Raw genomic sequence first — 17,179 nt, 5'->3', positions numbered from 1 at the left:
TGAGGTTAATTCTGTGTCTCTTCTGATTGTTTTGTGTCTCTTGGTGATACTTTTGTATGTCTCTGGTATTTGTTATCTCTGTGTGTTTGTTTTACTTAATGTTATTTTTCCATTGTTGTCGTCTTTACTTTGTCATTTTCTCTCTGTGTAGTTTTGTCACGTTATGGTAACGTTTTGTGTCTTTGTACTTTGTACATCCATGGAGTCAAGAGGACACCATGTCATATGTCATAGATAATATTATATATTTTGTACATTTAGTATATATATTTTTAGAAATTGGTCCACAGAAAGTTTCAATATAAATATGGCTTATGGAAATCTGCTGAAATAAAATAAAATTAAATGGTGCTCCCTCCTTTGCGCTACTTTTATTTGTTTAGAGAACAGTCTTCCCCTGTCCAATATGGCGGCGACGTTGACGTACGATCCCGCGGCCGGTGCACCGTCTACGCATGTCTCCGGAAGTGTCAGGCTCGTTCGGGACGATCCACTTCTGCGCAGATTCGATCGCCGGTGATCGGCGCGCAGTGCATGCCGGTTAGTTTTCTGTCCGACTTGATCCCGACTTGCTCTGACGTCATGCATACGTAACGAACGCCAACTTCGTCTTAGCTTAGTTTTCACAGTTTCTTTAACATAATAAATCAGATTTATCATTAATTAGCTCGTTTTAATTTAGATAATATAACAATAAACAAATAAATAAACAAACGTTAATTAACATTTAGCTAATTCTGTATTTGTCACAAACAGAAGCTTCAGACGTCACAACCGTCCTGGCTCCGCCCACTGAGCTCGTCTGTTTTCAAGGAGCACGATCGTTCCGGTGCGGCAGCCTCCTGGGGGGGGAGACAGAGGGGGGAGGAGGGGAGAGACAGAGGGGGAGAGAGAGAGAGAGGGGAGGAGGGGAGAGAGAGAGACAGAGGGGGGAGAGGAGAGGGGGGAGGAGGGGAGAGACAGGGGAGAGAGAGAGAGAGGGGAGGGGGGAGAGAGAGAGACAGAGGGGGGAGGAGGGAGAGACAGAGGGGAGAGAGAGAGACGAGGAGGGAGAGGAGGAGTCAGAGGGTGAGAGAAGAGAGACAGAGGGGAAGAGAGAGAGAGGGGGGAGGAGGGAGAGTCAGAGGGGAGAGAGAGAGACAGAGGAGGGAGGAGGGAGAGTCAGAGGGGGAGAGAGAGAGACAGAGGGGGGAGGAGGGGAGAGAGAGACAGAGGGGGGGGAGGGAGAGACAGAGGGGGAGACAGAGGGGGAGGAGGGAGAGACAGAGGGAGAGAGAGAGACAGAGGGGGGGAGAGAGAGAGACAGAGGGGGGAGACAGAGGGGGGAGGAGGGAGAGTCAGAGGGGAGAGAGAGAGACAGAGGGGGGGAGGAGGGAGAGTCAGAGGGGAGAGAGAGAGACAGAGGGGGAGAGAGAGAGACAGAGGGGGGAGGGAGGGAGACAGAGGGGGGAGACAGAGGGTGGAGGAGGGGAGGCCAGAGACAGGGGGGAGAGAGAGACAGAGGGGGGAGGAGGGGGAGAGAGACAGAGGGGGGAGGAGGGAGAGTCAGAGGGGAGAGAGGAGAGAGAGAGAGAGGGGGGAGGAGGGAGAGTCAGAGGGGAGAGAGAGGGGGAGGGGGGAGGAGGGAGAGACAGAGGGGGAGGAGAGAGAGAGGGGGGAGAGAGGGGGGAGAGAGAGAGAGGCAGAGGGGGAGAGGAGAGACAGAGGGGGGAGAGAGGGAGAGACAGAGGGGAGAGAGAGAGACAGAGGGGGAGGGGAGAGAGGGGGGAGGAGGGGAGAGACAGGGGAGAGAGAGAGAGAGACAGAGGGGGGAGACAGAGGGGGAGAGAGAGAGACAGAGGGGGAGAGAGAGAGAGAGAGGGGGGAGGGAGAGTCAGAGGGGGGAGGAGGGAGAGACAGAGGGGGGAGACAGAGGGTGGAGGAGGGGAGAGACAGGGGGAGAGAGAGACAGAGGGGGGAGACAGAGGGGAGGAGAGACAGAGGGGGGAGGAGGGAGAGAGACAGAGGGGGGGAGACAGAGGTGAGACAGCGAGAGAGAGAGAGTTAGGGGGGAGAGAAATAGAGCGACAGGGAGAGAGAGAGGGAGACAGAGGGGGGAGAGAAATAGAGCGACAGGGAGAGAGAGAGGGAGACAGAGGGGGGCGGGGGAGAGGGAGGCAGCAGCACAGACCCGGTAGAGCGTGAGGAGAGAGAGAGAGAGAGAGGAGAGAGAGAGAGAGAGAGAGAGACCGAGAGTGAACGAGAGGAGAGAGAGCGACGACCGTCAGGGTCCGGGCGCCTGAGGGACGGACGACACGGTAAATATAAACACTGCATGTCGGCTCCCGTTACAGCCGTTAAGTTCGGTTCGGCTGCCGTCTCCTCCGAACGGAGCCGGACCGTTGGTTCCGTGTTAGCAGATGATGTGCGCGTGAAGACGGAGCAGTCGGTTCGCGGGGAGAGTGAACTTGGGGAGTTCTACGGACGGCGTGAGGAGAACCGCAGCGCCGCCGTTATTCAACGAATGTGTGTTAACCGTCGTCCGGTGGAGTGGACGCCGCCTCCCGGGGCTCCCCCGGCGGCAGCAGGTAACGTTAAACCGGAGCGCTCCGCGCTCTTCACCCGCCAGATGCAGACAGACACATCAGCGCGCGGAACCATCGGCACCGCGGAGAGCGAGCGAGCGGGCGGGCGGGCGCGCGCCTGTCGGGGTTAACGGGTGCATTCGGTATGAAACGCGCCCCCGTCTGCGTTTTCTACCTGACCTAGTGGAGCTTATCGTCTCTACACACTCCGACACGTGTCTCTCACCGGCCGCCCGCCCCTAACGCACCCCGCCGGGATTAGAACCGTTTACGAGAGGCCGTCCGGTAAAGGCCGCGTGAGGTCGCTCCCAATATTAATTGTCATAAAGCGGAGCTCCGGTAAGCTAACGGGAGCGAGGACGTAACTTCCGGCGTGCACTTATAAAATAAAAGCCTCATCGACCAGCGCTGTACACCGAGGTAAACATTTGTTTGCTGATAGTGTTTTCTCATCCAAAGATGTAAACCAATATAATCAGTCTCTTTATTTGAATAAATGTTCTGTTAATGAAACGTTTTGCTCACTTTTTAGCCCTTTGCTGTTCCAATTGTTGCTTCTATTATTCAGGTTTGCAAATAATTTTCTTTATTAACTATTTGGTTTTAAAAATATATTAAAAAGTAACCATCACAGTTCCACCTCGACAAAGTGGGCATATCATTTTGGTGCCTATGTAATTTCATCAGCTTTGAGTGACCCTCTCTATATTGTGTTCTTTGCCATGTTAAAGGACTGAGTCAAAATGTATTATGAGTGTTTATAAAGTGATAATTTGTTGTGAGTTTATATTTTATTACACTGCTTTAATTTATTCCGTATTGTTAACACTAAAAAATATGGGTAAGGTAAGTATTATTCCATCACAGGGTTAGTGAACTTAAACTTAAGTTTGCAAAAATAAACTAATTTAACTGGTTAGTGTAGTGGTAAGATCACCAGACTGGGATTTGAACCCCAATATCCCTACAGGCCTACCTCCAGTAGGGGTCCTTAGGCAAGACCTCCTTACACTTATCCTGCCTACCCTTGTAAGTCGCTTTGGATAAAACGTCTGCCAAATGACTAAATGTAAATGATTAATCAGTTATTTAAATTACTGCCAATTAATATGATGTTAGTTAGTTTAGAGCACTTCAGTTTCTGGGCTACCTGAACTTGCCATTGTGTGGGGCAGTTAACAGGTTTTTTACTCCATCTGTGCGGCACACTCATGCAGTTAATCAATTGATAAGCTTCCTCAGCTTTAATGTGCTGCTCTAGTTTTTAGCTCCTCATTTAAGTCTGTATTGTCAGAAACAGCACTTGGATAGGGCTGAGGTCATTGAGGTCATGTCTTCTGTAAAAAATTAAAATAAAATCTGGGAGACAAAATTGATGCATAGAGAAATAAATTCACATAAGAGCAACACAAGAGACAGAATTAGAGGATGAGACAAAAAACAAGTATCTAAATCAGTTTTATTAGACAATAAAGTATATTTTACATGCTTAAAATAAAATTTTGTCTGCTTTTATTGTGAAGCAAAATGACCTCCTTCCCTGTTGTGTCACTGTTTCACTCTCCCTACCTTGACACAGCTCTGAAGCATTTTCGCTGGCAACCATTTCTTCTCCCAGCAGTACAGGCTTCTTCTTGGGCCTTTTGACTGTGGTCTAATTTAAACCACTGCTGGCGTGAAGGCTGGAACAATTTAAATCAGTGTATATAGACTTGCTATAGGATTGTGAGGTGTGTGTGTGTGACCTAAATAAGCAGAAACTTGGAGGAGCTTCTTGGCCTGGAGCCTGGAGCTTGAACAGCCAGCCCCAGGGGTGGTGGGGTGGATACTGTACACCCATTTCTGCAGAGTTTCCACCCTTGTCTTTCCGCTGGTAACCCTGGCCAGCTGCTTATTGTCTTTGCAGTAGGTGATGTAAGTCCACAGCGTGAGGGGTGACATACTGTGCAGTGTCTTGAGCAAGAGTGCAAATTAGTTTGTCTGTATGCACCAGTGAAGCACTATTTCAACAGAAATCCTCAGGATCTTAAAGCAAGTTGTGTTGTGGTGGCGCTGCTAGTATTATGCTTAAATGATGCATATTCCTAAAGGTAATTTAATGTGAAAAGTAACTTGCACACCCCAGACCTGTGGCAGGACAGTATCTCACAATAAGTAGTAGTTTGACAGTCTCTGTGTAAAATATATTAAAGCTGCCATGTGTACTGTAGTCTTTAGTGTATTCTTTACCTAATAGGTAGTTAGAAGTAATAGGATACTCACACTATGCAAAAAGAGAGGGTGTCTGAAGGGGCCCACAGGTAAACTTTGCCCCGGGGTCTTCAAGTAGCTTAATCCAGCCTTGAATGGCCACGCTACCTCGTCTTGATGCTGCATAACCTGAAAAGAAGACTCACTAAATATATACTACATGCAAACTTTAGTCAGAGTTTGAACTTGAATGTTGTTTGGAACTTTTTTTTTCTTTTGTAAATGGATGTAGTAATAAGTGTGAAAATCCACTTTGTAAATGTGATACACTGTAGAAAGTGTTGCATTAGCCTTGTCCATTACTGTTGTATGTCAGAATACTGTGAAGCTATAGTTTGACAGCAAACCTTTCAATGACAGATTTAAAATAAAATAACAATATTAAAGCTAATATTGATAAAACCAACAGAGAATTGTCAGCTCCACTTGGATATTTACAATTTAAGTTTAAACTTATTGTTTAGCAAAACATTTCTGATTTGGTTCAGTCTTACTATTCTCATATTACTCTCATACTCTAATACCAAACAGCAGACAGAGAGTTACACACTAACTAACATATTACAGCACTGAGCAGCAGATATAGCTTAGATAGAGTTTGCTTGAAAACTGCAAGACTACAACTATTCACTGATTATGAAATTAGTTGCAGATTTTTGAATTATAAAGAAAAGAAAAAAACATGAGTGCGATCAATGTTTGTATTTGTAAAGAACAGTTGAGTGTGCAAACTATATTGGATTTGACCGAGAAGTAGAGCGGCATGCTGTTAGGCTCCACCAACATTAATCTTCCCAGTGTGATTAGTCCGCTTGTCTGAAAGACATAAATTGTGAACAGATATGAGCATCACAGCCAAAAATGGGCACATTCAGTTCAAGTCTGTTTGTTAGTAAATGTCTTTTTACAATCTGAAGTGTCCCAAATCTGCCAAAGCAAGTACAGAAGACTATGTGTAGAGAGTGAATTTCTAACTAAATGTTTATGAAATCAGGGTTTTAGCCCCCAAACATCTTTTGTTCTGAGGTTTTTAATCTTTTCCTGGAAGACAGAGTAGAAAGTAAATCTCCCTAGTTCTCCTGTATAGTTTTGTAATTTAATTCAATTAACTTTCATCTGACAATATGGCAGTTTGATAAATGATAATACACTATGTCCACATAGTGTGGACATAGACACATGATGACGAAAAACCTTTTTGTTTTTTATAATAACTTTTTTGTCTTCTGCAACTGTGTCATCATGGTTTTGGATTCCCAGCCTTTGCCTGATTTGCCATGTTACCATAGTTTTTCCTTATCCACGCTGTAGCTTTGCATTTGTTATGACAGAAAAGGTTTAGAGGGTGATATCTAATGATATCGACCCGCCGAAGCCCTGACTATGGTGGTCGTAACTATGGACGGGACCATCAACCCTTATGTATAGAGCCACTAGACCGTAAGAGGCATACAGCCTTCGAATGAGGGTGTCTTGTTGTTTTTAGTAATTTTATGGTAACCTTTGTCTTTACTGTATGCCATTAATAATGTGAAACAACATATTTTTTATAAGACAAATTGAGGAAATTTGATTTGGCAGCCGTGGGCTTCCGTACAAACAGTCTAAGTGATTACATGTTCACACGTCAACACGTCAGTCTCTACTGAAAACTTTCACAGCTGTCCTTGTTGTTTATTGCTAACTCCAAGATGACACGTCAACCTGCATGTGTGATGTCATTAACTAGTCAAACAGAAAATGAATAACATTTACTAAATAGGGGTAGTTTGGGTTAAATCAAAATCATTTGCTTGTTACAGTGTTTTTAAATGTCAAACGATTTACTGTGTGACATGTGCAAGAAGTCATGTAAAAATCAGAAAACAATTGTTTTATCAAAAATAAAACAAAAAAAAGCGGTAAGTAGATGTACTGTAGGTCCCGATGCAGCTGGTTTTATCTGGCCACATCAATCAGCCATGTTGAAAGCTACCTTGATTCCTGCAGATTCTTTTGAGGACACCTCCAGGTGCACGTGTGTGTGTGTGAGTGGTGAGTGTGTGTTATCGTGATACTGCACTGACAATGAATATTTTCTCCTCTGCATGTGCAGGGAACCTGTCCGTCAAGCACAGTTCATAAAGACACACACACATGTTGTGCAGTCTTGACCTGAGGGCTGTGTCTGAAAAAGTGAGCAACAAGTGGGACTCAGGAAGACAGAAAAAATGGATAGCATAAAGTCAGCCACACACTGTGAATGACTTCTTACTCAAACCTGACAAGTCTCCTCTTACTAGATATCCACTCATGTCATGCTGTGTGTGTGCTTTCCCTTTTTTCTTTCAGGAGAGGGGGAGGACTGAGTGAGCGAGTGATCGTCCAACCAAACGAACGACAGACTGATTGAATGAAGCTGCACCTGCTGCTTCTGAGGGCCTTTCCCATGTTTTGATTTGCTCCATATTTTTTTTACTTTCTAAACTTGGTTTCACTGAACCGCTCCCTGCCATGCCGTCCAACAGTCCTGCTGCCACCGAACCCCCGCAGACACCTGAGAACGACAACTCCAATGATTTGGTGAGAAAGAGAGTATTGCTTTAATACTACTGTTTATTTAATACAAAAGCTTTTAGCTAGTCAGTTCTGCTGCTCATAATAATAATGCCACTATACCACATTTGCTACTATCACTCAAAATGTAACTACCACCATTATTGTGTAGATGCCAGAAGTATAATTGATTAATGTGGAGAAAAAAAGGTTCTGTATCTGATTGAAAACAGCCATACCACAATGGAAAAATACATCTTTTAACATGAAACCCTTATAATCAAGCTTTTTTATAGTTCTATTGTAAATCTAATATAGTTCATATATTTGTATGGAGTCAGAAGTGTTCCAAATTAATCGTATGTGTCTTAATATTAAAGAAATTAAAGAAACATAATAATAAATAAATAATAATATTTAACTTGTCAGACATTAAACATTAAACAATGCAAACTAAAACTATAGCAAACTAAATTTTAAAATGAGAAATCCAACAACAATTTTAAAATGCTTAAAAATATTATTAAGTAAAATGCTAATTAGTGCAAATAATGTTAAAATATAGTGTATATGTGTTTGTGCATGCACCTGTACATTTCTAAACATTGAGTGTGGTAAAGATTGTGATTTCTTCCCTATTTATCTTCTTATAACTAACATTTTAATTTAAAAACACAATTTATTATTATTTTTAAATCAGATCATTAATAAACAAATGTATAACTTGACAGATCTTGTGTTCTCTTTTATTATATATATATTTTAGGTCAGGTTACATGTCAAGATGTCCTTGAACAATAAAGCAAAGCCCCTCATTAGTACCATCATCTATGTGCAGCTGTGCAACAACTATTTCCCAGTGGGATCAATAAAGTAGTGAAAAAATAATTAAACTCTTAATTAAGTGGCAGCAACAATCAAAAGTCAGCGTAATAATTTTGATGATTGTTCAGTTGCTGACGTACTGACATATTAACAATATTTCAGTGTTGTACAGTAAGGGCAGGTGGTGTAAACATGCTGCAGAGTAATTTAAATTATGATACAACGTCAGTTTTATTGAGCTTATTAAGTGGAGTAGTGCTAACTTGCAACATTTGAGTCTGTAGTGTATTAAATGCAAATGAAAAGAACTATAAAAGAAATACTTGAGTAAAGTGCTAGTCATTTAAAATACTATTTAAGTGCAGCACTTTAAATACAGTTAACCTCCTTATTTTAACTCCTACCACCACTACTACCCCTGCTTCAAATCTTTCTACTATTACTGTTATTATTGCTGCTACTACTATTATACATACTGAAATGCTACTACAGTTATTTTTGTAGCTGTAGATATTATTACAACCACCACCACATTTACTACAGCTATCATTACCACTACTACTTCTGAGCATGCAGTTATTTTTTTAGCCAACACACACAAAAAACCTGGCAAGTTAGACTTTGTGTGTGTCTGTAATAATAAAACTTACAGTTATTTATTTACATTCAGAACAGGCCTTTCTGCATCACACACACAGACACACTGACGACCACATGCAGGTGAGAGTAGTGCAAGGTTTCAACTCTCAGTCGTTTTTTACACAAATGAGCGTGCACACATACAAACACCAATACAACACATAAGGTAACAAATGGCTCCTTTCATTTGCCGCCCCCCAGCATGCAGGGCAGCCCTCGTAAATCTGTGAGAAGTTTGAAGTTCATTCTATAGAGCTGCTATATAAAGAGCCATCGTACTCACTTTACTTCCACATTCACACTCTGGCAGTGAGCCAACAAGTACAAAGTCTCCCTCATAGAGTTTGTTGTGCTTTCTGACTTCCTGAGACTTATTTCTCAGGGGCAAAAAAAAAACAAGCCCAGAGAGAAATCAGAGTGAGTCACAGACTTTTGGTAGACATGGTACTGTAGCGGAGAAAAGGGGTGTGGGAGGTTTGGCTGATTCCAGTTATAACCCTTTACACATGACAGAAGCTGCAGTTCAAATGTTGAAGATACAAATAAAATAAGGGCAAAACAGACAGAGGTCAGTGTTAGTGTGTCATATTGCAACTTTTTAATATTGAATCATATCATATAGTCACTTACAAGGAGTTTTGATCTAGTTTTACTTCGCCAGTCAGCTGCAAGTGCCAACACAGCTTTACATGCTACAGGACGTACAGTACACAGTATACCACACACCACCAAGATGGTTTGAAGCCAACATCTTGATCATGTGGACTGTTGTTTGAGCTCATCTCCGAAGCCTGAAGGCCAAAGAAACCCAGTTCTTATGACATGTCTGAACAAGTTTTAAGGCAAAAGTGATTTTACCTGTTCTCCATGGCACAGTGACATCAAAGCTTCCTTCTTGTTACATCATGCTGACCTCTTTACAACAGTGTTTTATATGCAGTGGAGCGTACACGCAGGGATACGTGTACAGTCTCAGTTTGAAGGTTTCACCCCAGAGTTTGAGGAGTCTTGTTTTACCACCACGCGTCTCAGATGTGTTTATCAGTATGTTGAGTGCGTTGAGAGGAACTCGATTTCTTTCTTTTAGGGCAAGAAGGAGAATAGGAAATGTGAACTTCACAGGTCATCAGAGCTTTGTTCTGACAGGTTGGAAGATTGAGTCTTATCTATCATCCAGTTGACCACAGAAAGGTTTATTGTGCTCTAGATGGAAATAATTAAATCAGTTAATTATATAAAATGTTGTCAGTTCTTTCCATTCCATTCAAAACATCTGCTTGCTAATTGATCAAATTAATTGCATCACGTTGTTCCTCCTGTTGTTGATGTTCTCTCTCTGTTAGAGTTTGTTCAGTCTGAGATTGAGTGTCCCTTACTTTGAAAATGTAGGCATGTGTAGGTCTCAGCCACGCTTTTAGTCAGTGAAATAAAGGATAATAAATATATAAGTTTGATTAATTTCAACAACACCACTGTGTAAAATTGACACATACTGTAATACAGATGTGTTTCTGTACAGAGCCTACATTTTGATGAATTAAAGTCTAGTGTTTGCTCTGCTGACAGTTTTATCAATGATTACGTGAGTAGTAGATTCACTGTAAAACATGAACAAATCACGAGCAGGGAGAGATATTGGAAAGGAGCATGGGAAAGAAACGTGGCGAGAGAGACATAGAGAGGAGGACGTGTGGATGGGGAAGAAAGAAAGAGGACAAGCTGTCTGCTGCGGATGGGATCCTCCTCTTCCTGCCTGGTTTGCAGTCTGGTTGCTTAGCAACTGCAGTGGCCTAAAATAACCTGCCAGGAGACAGAAATAGACCAAAGATATATGGACAGATTGTGTGTGTGTGTGTGTGTGTGTGTGTGTGTGTTGACACATTCTTGAAAGGATTTGGATGAGTGGTTTTCTAGCTCAGCTGGTTTATATTTGTTTAGTTTTTTTTTTTTACTTGACACCCTTTCAGCGCATGATTGCATATGCTTGTGTGTGTAAGTGTGTGTCGTGACACAGGCATATGGACAGCACACCAGGCAGACCGGCACCGGGTTATCACCCGTTCTAGCTGGTTGCTATGCTGATCGTCAGGGAAGTGACATCAGAATGTTTAGTCAGCACGGAGGCCCCGTCGGAGACAGTTGCTAAGCAGTTTCTGCACCTTAGCAACCACTCCACTGTCACAGCAACAGAGGGAGGATGACGTTAACGGAAACACGCTGACAGCAGAGTCAGGTAGCATTGATTATAGGAGTAGAGAAAGGTGGTTATTATTATTAAACTAACCCAGAGAGTATTGTGAGGGGAAAACATGTTAAACAGTCTGTTATGTGTAGTTTCACACAACAAAGGAGTGCAGAATGAGAGGCTGCACAACAATGATGAGTACCAATGTTGAAATCAATGAGAAGTGAAGTGATTTGCATCTGTTAATGAGCTCTTAAAGCTAATGTGATGGAAGCAAGATGAATAAATTGGCAAGAACCATGTTGTGATCGCTAGATGACTGGGTCAGAGCATTTTCAAAATGGCAGTGTGCAGTGGTCTGCACCTACCACAAGTGGTCCAGGAAAATAAGAGGTTTGACAGAAGAGCCACTGTGGCACAAGTTTCTGAAGGTTTTGATGTTGGGGTGTGATCAGCAAGTGTCAGAACACACAGTGTGGGAATGAGTAGAGCTATATCCACTGCCAAAAGTGCCTACAATAGGCTTGTGATCAGAACTGGACCAGGGAGTCCTGTTCTGATGAATCACATTTTCTTTTATATCACTTGGTTAACTGGGTGCATCTTTTACCTGGGGAAGGGATGGCACCGTGATCCACCTTTCAACTTACAGAACTTAAAGGAGAAATCCAAGCAGTTCTCAGTTTTAATGGTGACAAAATCTTAACAGGATTGCAGAGACCATAGGTGGCTGTGTTTGTTGTGCAATTTTCTGATGTCGGTGTAGATTATTGAGGGTAATCGTTAAGCAACACTCATTACCACCGGAAAAACTTCTGCTTTTTGAGATAATTACTCTCAAGGACAGCGAATAATGAACATGAACACATGTTGCGACAATAGTCTCTTATATTTCCTCATGAGACAACTTCCTTTTTTCAGACACTTCACCCACATGTCATAAAGCATCATATGTTGTGATCACATATGTTGCATCAAAGTGGGAACCCCATGAACTGAGAACAAAGTAAACACTCATTTGCTGATGCTTCTCATTACTTTTCATCCTGCATGGATCTTTTTCCGCTGTTGTTTTAACCAACATGGGAAAACCTCTGATTAAAAGCAATATTCCTCCTAATGGGTATATTTAAAGCTGCTTGAGTACTAGAGTGTAACGTTTCCCACTTGTAAAAACATTAATATAACTTGTTTTTGTGCGTTGCCAGAGTCAGCGATGGCAAAATGGCTGTTATGAAAATCTCTACGGCTGGCAAATTTCTGCCTTCTGGCTAAAATGGTAGAATAATTGTAATATCTCACAGGATGAAGGCACATTAAAGCCTTGACTGCTCAACTAAACATGCAGCAGGTGTTGCTTATTATATTTGGGTCTTTCACACATCCTCTGGAGTCCAATAAGAATTTGCATAGAACCAAGACTCAGAGCAAGTTAAACCTTGCCCAAAGCTGATGTAATATTAGAAATTGTGGAACTGAATCAAGTTTGGTTGGACCCTTGAATGATTCCAGAGCGGCTTGCATCTATTCCGAGATTCCTAATGAGTGGTAGACACTCTAGGGAAAAATAATAATTTAATTGTAAATCAGTGCAAGTTTTATATCTTGTAACTCACAGTGATTCACACCACTCTCTGAAACTCTAACATTGCATTCATTATTTATTGTTTGATCATTATAACAATACAACACCATGAAGTAATAAGGCAGAGGTGGGAAAAGGTTATTGTTTTGTACTGTAAGTCACAACCAACAAATTCCTCATCAAGGCCAAATACTAAACGTTATCATTTTACCTTTAAGTAATTCCATTTATCGGTTTAGGCTTAATAAGTAGTTTCTTTACATTTTGTTATGTCATAAAATTATTTTCACTATAACGTTATAATCATCATTATGTGCCTGGAATTGTAGCCATCCTACTTCCATAATCCCTCTAGACATAGCAACATGATTGGCTGTGATACGATTGATTCAGTTTGTCAGTGGTGTTTTTGGAACTTTAGTAACTTAGAGTATTGTAAAAACAGCCCTTTGTTTTGACATGAGCAAACAAATTACAAGTGAAGACAGAAGGAAATGCAGGCACATGTTATGTCAGCTCATCTGGCAATTCTTCTAGTTAGTACCCTCCCAAAGGTGTTTTGAGCTGAACACACTCACCGTCTAGTTGAAACACAGGTGGAGCACACCATTTTAATCCTATATGTCATTGTCAAATTAACATGCACCTGTAAGCTGGTGCAAAATAAGGCTTAGGACCTCAAGTGAGTAATCTAAATACACATCTACATATCCACTTTTAGCTCAGTCCAGATCAGGTCTAGCAGCAACATGCATCCAGTCTATTTTACTAAACACAGCTGCAATTCATGCCTCTAAACATATAATTTACTGGTTTTCTTTTTCATTTTTGGCCAATTTGAAACATGTTTTGTTCACTGGAAAAGGCCTTGATTTTAAGATCTTTGTTGTTAAAGTGGTTTCTCTTTTAAAAGGTGTTCACTTTGATGTTTATGAAATGGAAGAAGTGTGACATTTGGCTACAGATTCCCTTCTTTTTAGCAGCTATCAACAATGTGCTGCTACCATTTATTCATTCTCCATTTTTTTCCAGTCACAGCCTCAGAGTGCTTCTCAAACACACTGCCTTGAATCGTTGTTGCTTTAATGTGGCCTCACTGCTGACATCAATTATAACTTCACACAGTCATTTGAGTGATTCAGTGGTTGATGTGGCCTGTCTGTAATTGGTCAGAGTGAAGATGGAGCAGACCAGGACAGTCCAGAGGAGGGGACGCCAGCGAGTCCCCGCAACAAGCGCAGAGTGGGTCGTCCTGGCAGGAAACGCAAACAGCTGCTTCCTGTGAGTACTGTAATTGTGACCTGTCATCAGGCTTTTATGCTTTAAACTGCGGCAGAGTGATTGATTATCTGTTCACCTATATAATGTTCCCTCTGTCCAACCTACAAAAGTCACGTTAACCATGCACGCAGTGTTTCCAGGAACATTTTTCTTCCCATTTATGCAGAGTGACAACCACAGTGTGAACTATATTAAATGACATTTCACATTTCATATGTTTGACAGATGATATTAGTGCTTTCATCCTTGCAGCAGCTTTTATTGATGCTTTTACACATTACTTAAAGACATTTTTCTGTGTATGTCTCTGTCTCAGTATGCATTGACTGATTGCTGAGCTAACCAGTCAATGCATACACTGTCTTTCAACATATAATATTAACTTCATCTCCTCATAATGTTTTACTTTGTCCCCATTTTCATTTGTCAACATGTCACCCCCCCCCCCCCTCCCCTTTTACACACTTTAATCGCCCAACACTTTGCTTAAAGTCACCATGTAGCAGATGTTAGTCATTATTTGCATTAGTAATGTACGTTTGAGTAAAACTGAATATATGGTGGGTAAAAAAAATGATAGTAACTTAGTGAATATGGATCAATGAGGAGCTGTAGATATCTCTGGGCTTCCTCATTTGTAAATAGAGGAGACAAGAAGGCAAATAAGGAAGAAATTAACAAAATGTAAGCAAACATTTTACCAACTGATAAAAATACACCTTCTGCTCTGCTTACTGGCCTAAATTCTGTGTTTAATAGACTTACTTACTCACTTATAAGTGTTGTCTGCGGTCCTGTTTCATATATTTCTTTTGATGAGATCTTCTGTGTTCTCTCCTGGACAATAAAAAGATCATATAAGTTATTATTACAGTCACCATTTTTAAGTATTTTAACTGGTTTTCTGAGAAGTCACGTTTTGTCCTGCATTTTAGTGGGTGGATCAAGTACAACAACTCTCACGAGCCTCCACAAGAATTGCTTTGGAAATGAAGCAGTTAGAGTAAAGAGGACTGAGACACATTTTTCAGCTCAGTGTTTAGATATTTCTTGTGCAAATTTATATTTTGAGTCATAGTTAAATTCTACCTTGAAGTTTTTAAGCACTTTTTTTGCACAAAAACTTGTTTTAACTTCTTATCTTCTGCTCCCACTTTGAATCACAGACAATGGGAAAATGTTATATGACTTTTACCGTAATAACCAGGGGTACCTGTAATAACTCGTCCTAATTTGCAGCTGTGAGTGTCTGTTTTGTCTTTACTGTGTTTAAATTGTTGTCACAATATCAGTGAAAAAAACAAAACAATAATTAATTTATCATGCTAACAGGTGCCGTCTGTATATCCAAAACCTGATTTAGCTTGTTAATGCCATAGAGCTCCACTGTTGTCCAAAAGCTATTAAAAGCACATCAGCTCTTTTTTCATTATGAAATGAGCACTGTTTATTTGGAAACAGCTACACAAACTAAATATCATTTATCATTTTCACAGTGTGTAAAGGGGTTAATGTGAGCCAGAAGAGTTGAGCTTTGGATACATGTTAGGACATCAGGGTACATTCACTGTTATTTGGCATTATCATTTAATTAGTTGGGCTTTATTTATGCAGGAAATCTCGCTGAGATCAAAATGAAATGAATGAGTCACACAAAACTGTATTTTAAACTTCAATAAGCAACATGACAGCCAGATGTTGCCAGTCATTAAGTAAGTTGCTTATTAACAACTGTAGTGAGCTGCAAAATCATTTAAAATGGCATTGTGCAGTGATCACAGGACAGAGAATGTAAAGTGGAAAAACTACATATTGGATACAAGCTGAATTTTAAGCACAAACAAATGTAAGTAAAATTTGCAGCTGTAGTTTTTTCTTTAGCATTGTAGTGATCTGAGCCCTTTTACTTTTACACAAGGTGACTGTATTACAGTTCTGTGTTAGCGTGACTGAGGCTTTGAACTAGAAACCTTTAGACCAGCAGTAATAATCTATGAGTGGTGTTACCCAGCTGCATTATTACTGTAATGACACTGTGAATTATATTTCTTCACTCTGACTGACTTCAGGTATTTGGCAGCTCCGTATTTCTCTCTTCATTCATCCCCTTATCACTCAACTCCTCCTCCTTTGTGTGTGTGTGTCCCTTTGTGCTGACTGAACTCTGTGGCAGAGTCAGCAAGTCAATAGAGCTGATCAAACAACCCCAGACAGAAAGGAGTACTGTGTTTGTGTGTGTGTGCCTTTCTTTCTATGATTGTGTGGTTACATTTTGAACCCATCCTTGTGAGAACATCCAGCACTGTGAGGAAATTTGGTCAATTCACAGATCTTCAGAGGTTTGTTTGAGGATTAGGACTCAGATGTGATGTGATAGTTAAGGTTAGGGCAAGCAGCTAGGGAACGTATTATGTTAGTGTGTGTGTGTGTGTGTGTGTGTGTGTGTGTGTATTCATGTGCAGAAAAGCAGGTCTGATCATGCTTTGGTGTCTGAGCTCTGACAAGCCAGGCAGGATTAATATGAGTTTCACACACTCACAGGTGCACACAGAGCTGCAGGTAAAGCATATATGTATCACAGATACATTAAAGTAAGTAGTATTTAAGTAGTATATGTAGCTGTAGTGAAAGTAGTAGTATTATTGTAGTACTATCAATAGTAGTTAAAGTAGTATAGTAGGAACATAATAATAGTTTTAACGGTGATATGAACAATAGTAGTTAAACTAGCATAGAGTAATAGCATAGTAGATGTACTGTAGTAATTTAATGTAATTGTACATTAATAGTTGAATAATAAGTAATAATAAATGAAGTAGTTATGGTTAATAACTAGTATGAGTAGTAGTACCAGTACTAGTTGCATTTGAGTGGTAGTTTTAAAATTACTACATTGGTTGTTATTTTGTTAAGTAATACTCCTACTATTAATAGTAGGTGTAGTACTAAACCTACCAGTATTGTTATTCCTACTACTAGTAAATGTGTGGCCAATTATGAGTAGGAGTAACACCATACTAGTTGTAGTGTGGTAATGTACTGTACAGTAACTTCAGTTGTTGTGTTGGTAGTAGCATTTGCTATTTCTGTAGCAGTAGTATTGATAGTAGTATAGTAGTATTAGCAGTACTAACTACTAGTTTCAGCAGCAGTCATAACATATGCCTCAAATATTTCATTGAACCACCTTTAGCTTTGATTACAGCACGCATTCACCGTGGCATTATTTCGATAAGCTTTGGCAATGTAACCACATTCATTTTTATTCAGAGTTGTGTTCATTTTTCACCAAGATCCTGTATTGATGATGATGAG

The 17,179-nt window shown here is 40.9% G+C and overlaps 1 protein-coding gene across 6 annotated transcripts in view; it reads left to right on the top strand.

Annotated features, from left to right (window-relative positions):
• Positions 1-2,218: 2,218 nt before the first annotated feature.
• dnmt3aa (DNA (cytosine-5-)-methyltransferase 3 alpha a) overlaps positions 2,219-17,179 on the top strand; it is a 47,744-nt gene continuing 32,783 nt past the window's right edge. For 4 of the 6 annotated variants that reach the window (XM_026340921.1, XM_026340918.1, XM_026340917.1 and 1 more), the window contains exons 1-3: positions 2,219-2,297; positions 7,146-7,376; positions 13,757-13,864. In XM_026340921.1, coding sequence (XP_026196706.1) covers positions 7,308-7,376; positions 13,757-13,864 — 177 coding nt within the window. In that variant the 5' untranslated portion in view covers positions 2,219-2,297; positions 7,146-7,307. The other 2 variants (XM_026340915.1, XM_026340916.1) reach the window with 2 other exon arrangements.

Source organism: Anabas testudineus, chromosome 24, assembly GCF_900324465.2.
Source record: "Anabas testudineus chromosome 24, fAnaTes1.2, whole genome shotgun sequence".
In the NCBI taxonomy this organism is placed as follows: Eukaryota; Metazoa; Chordata; class Actinopteri; order Anabantiformes; family Anabantidae; genus Anabas; species Anabas testudineus.
This window is presented reverse-complemented; position numbering and strand designations above follow the sequence as displayed.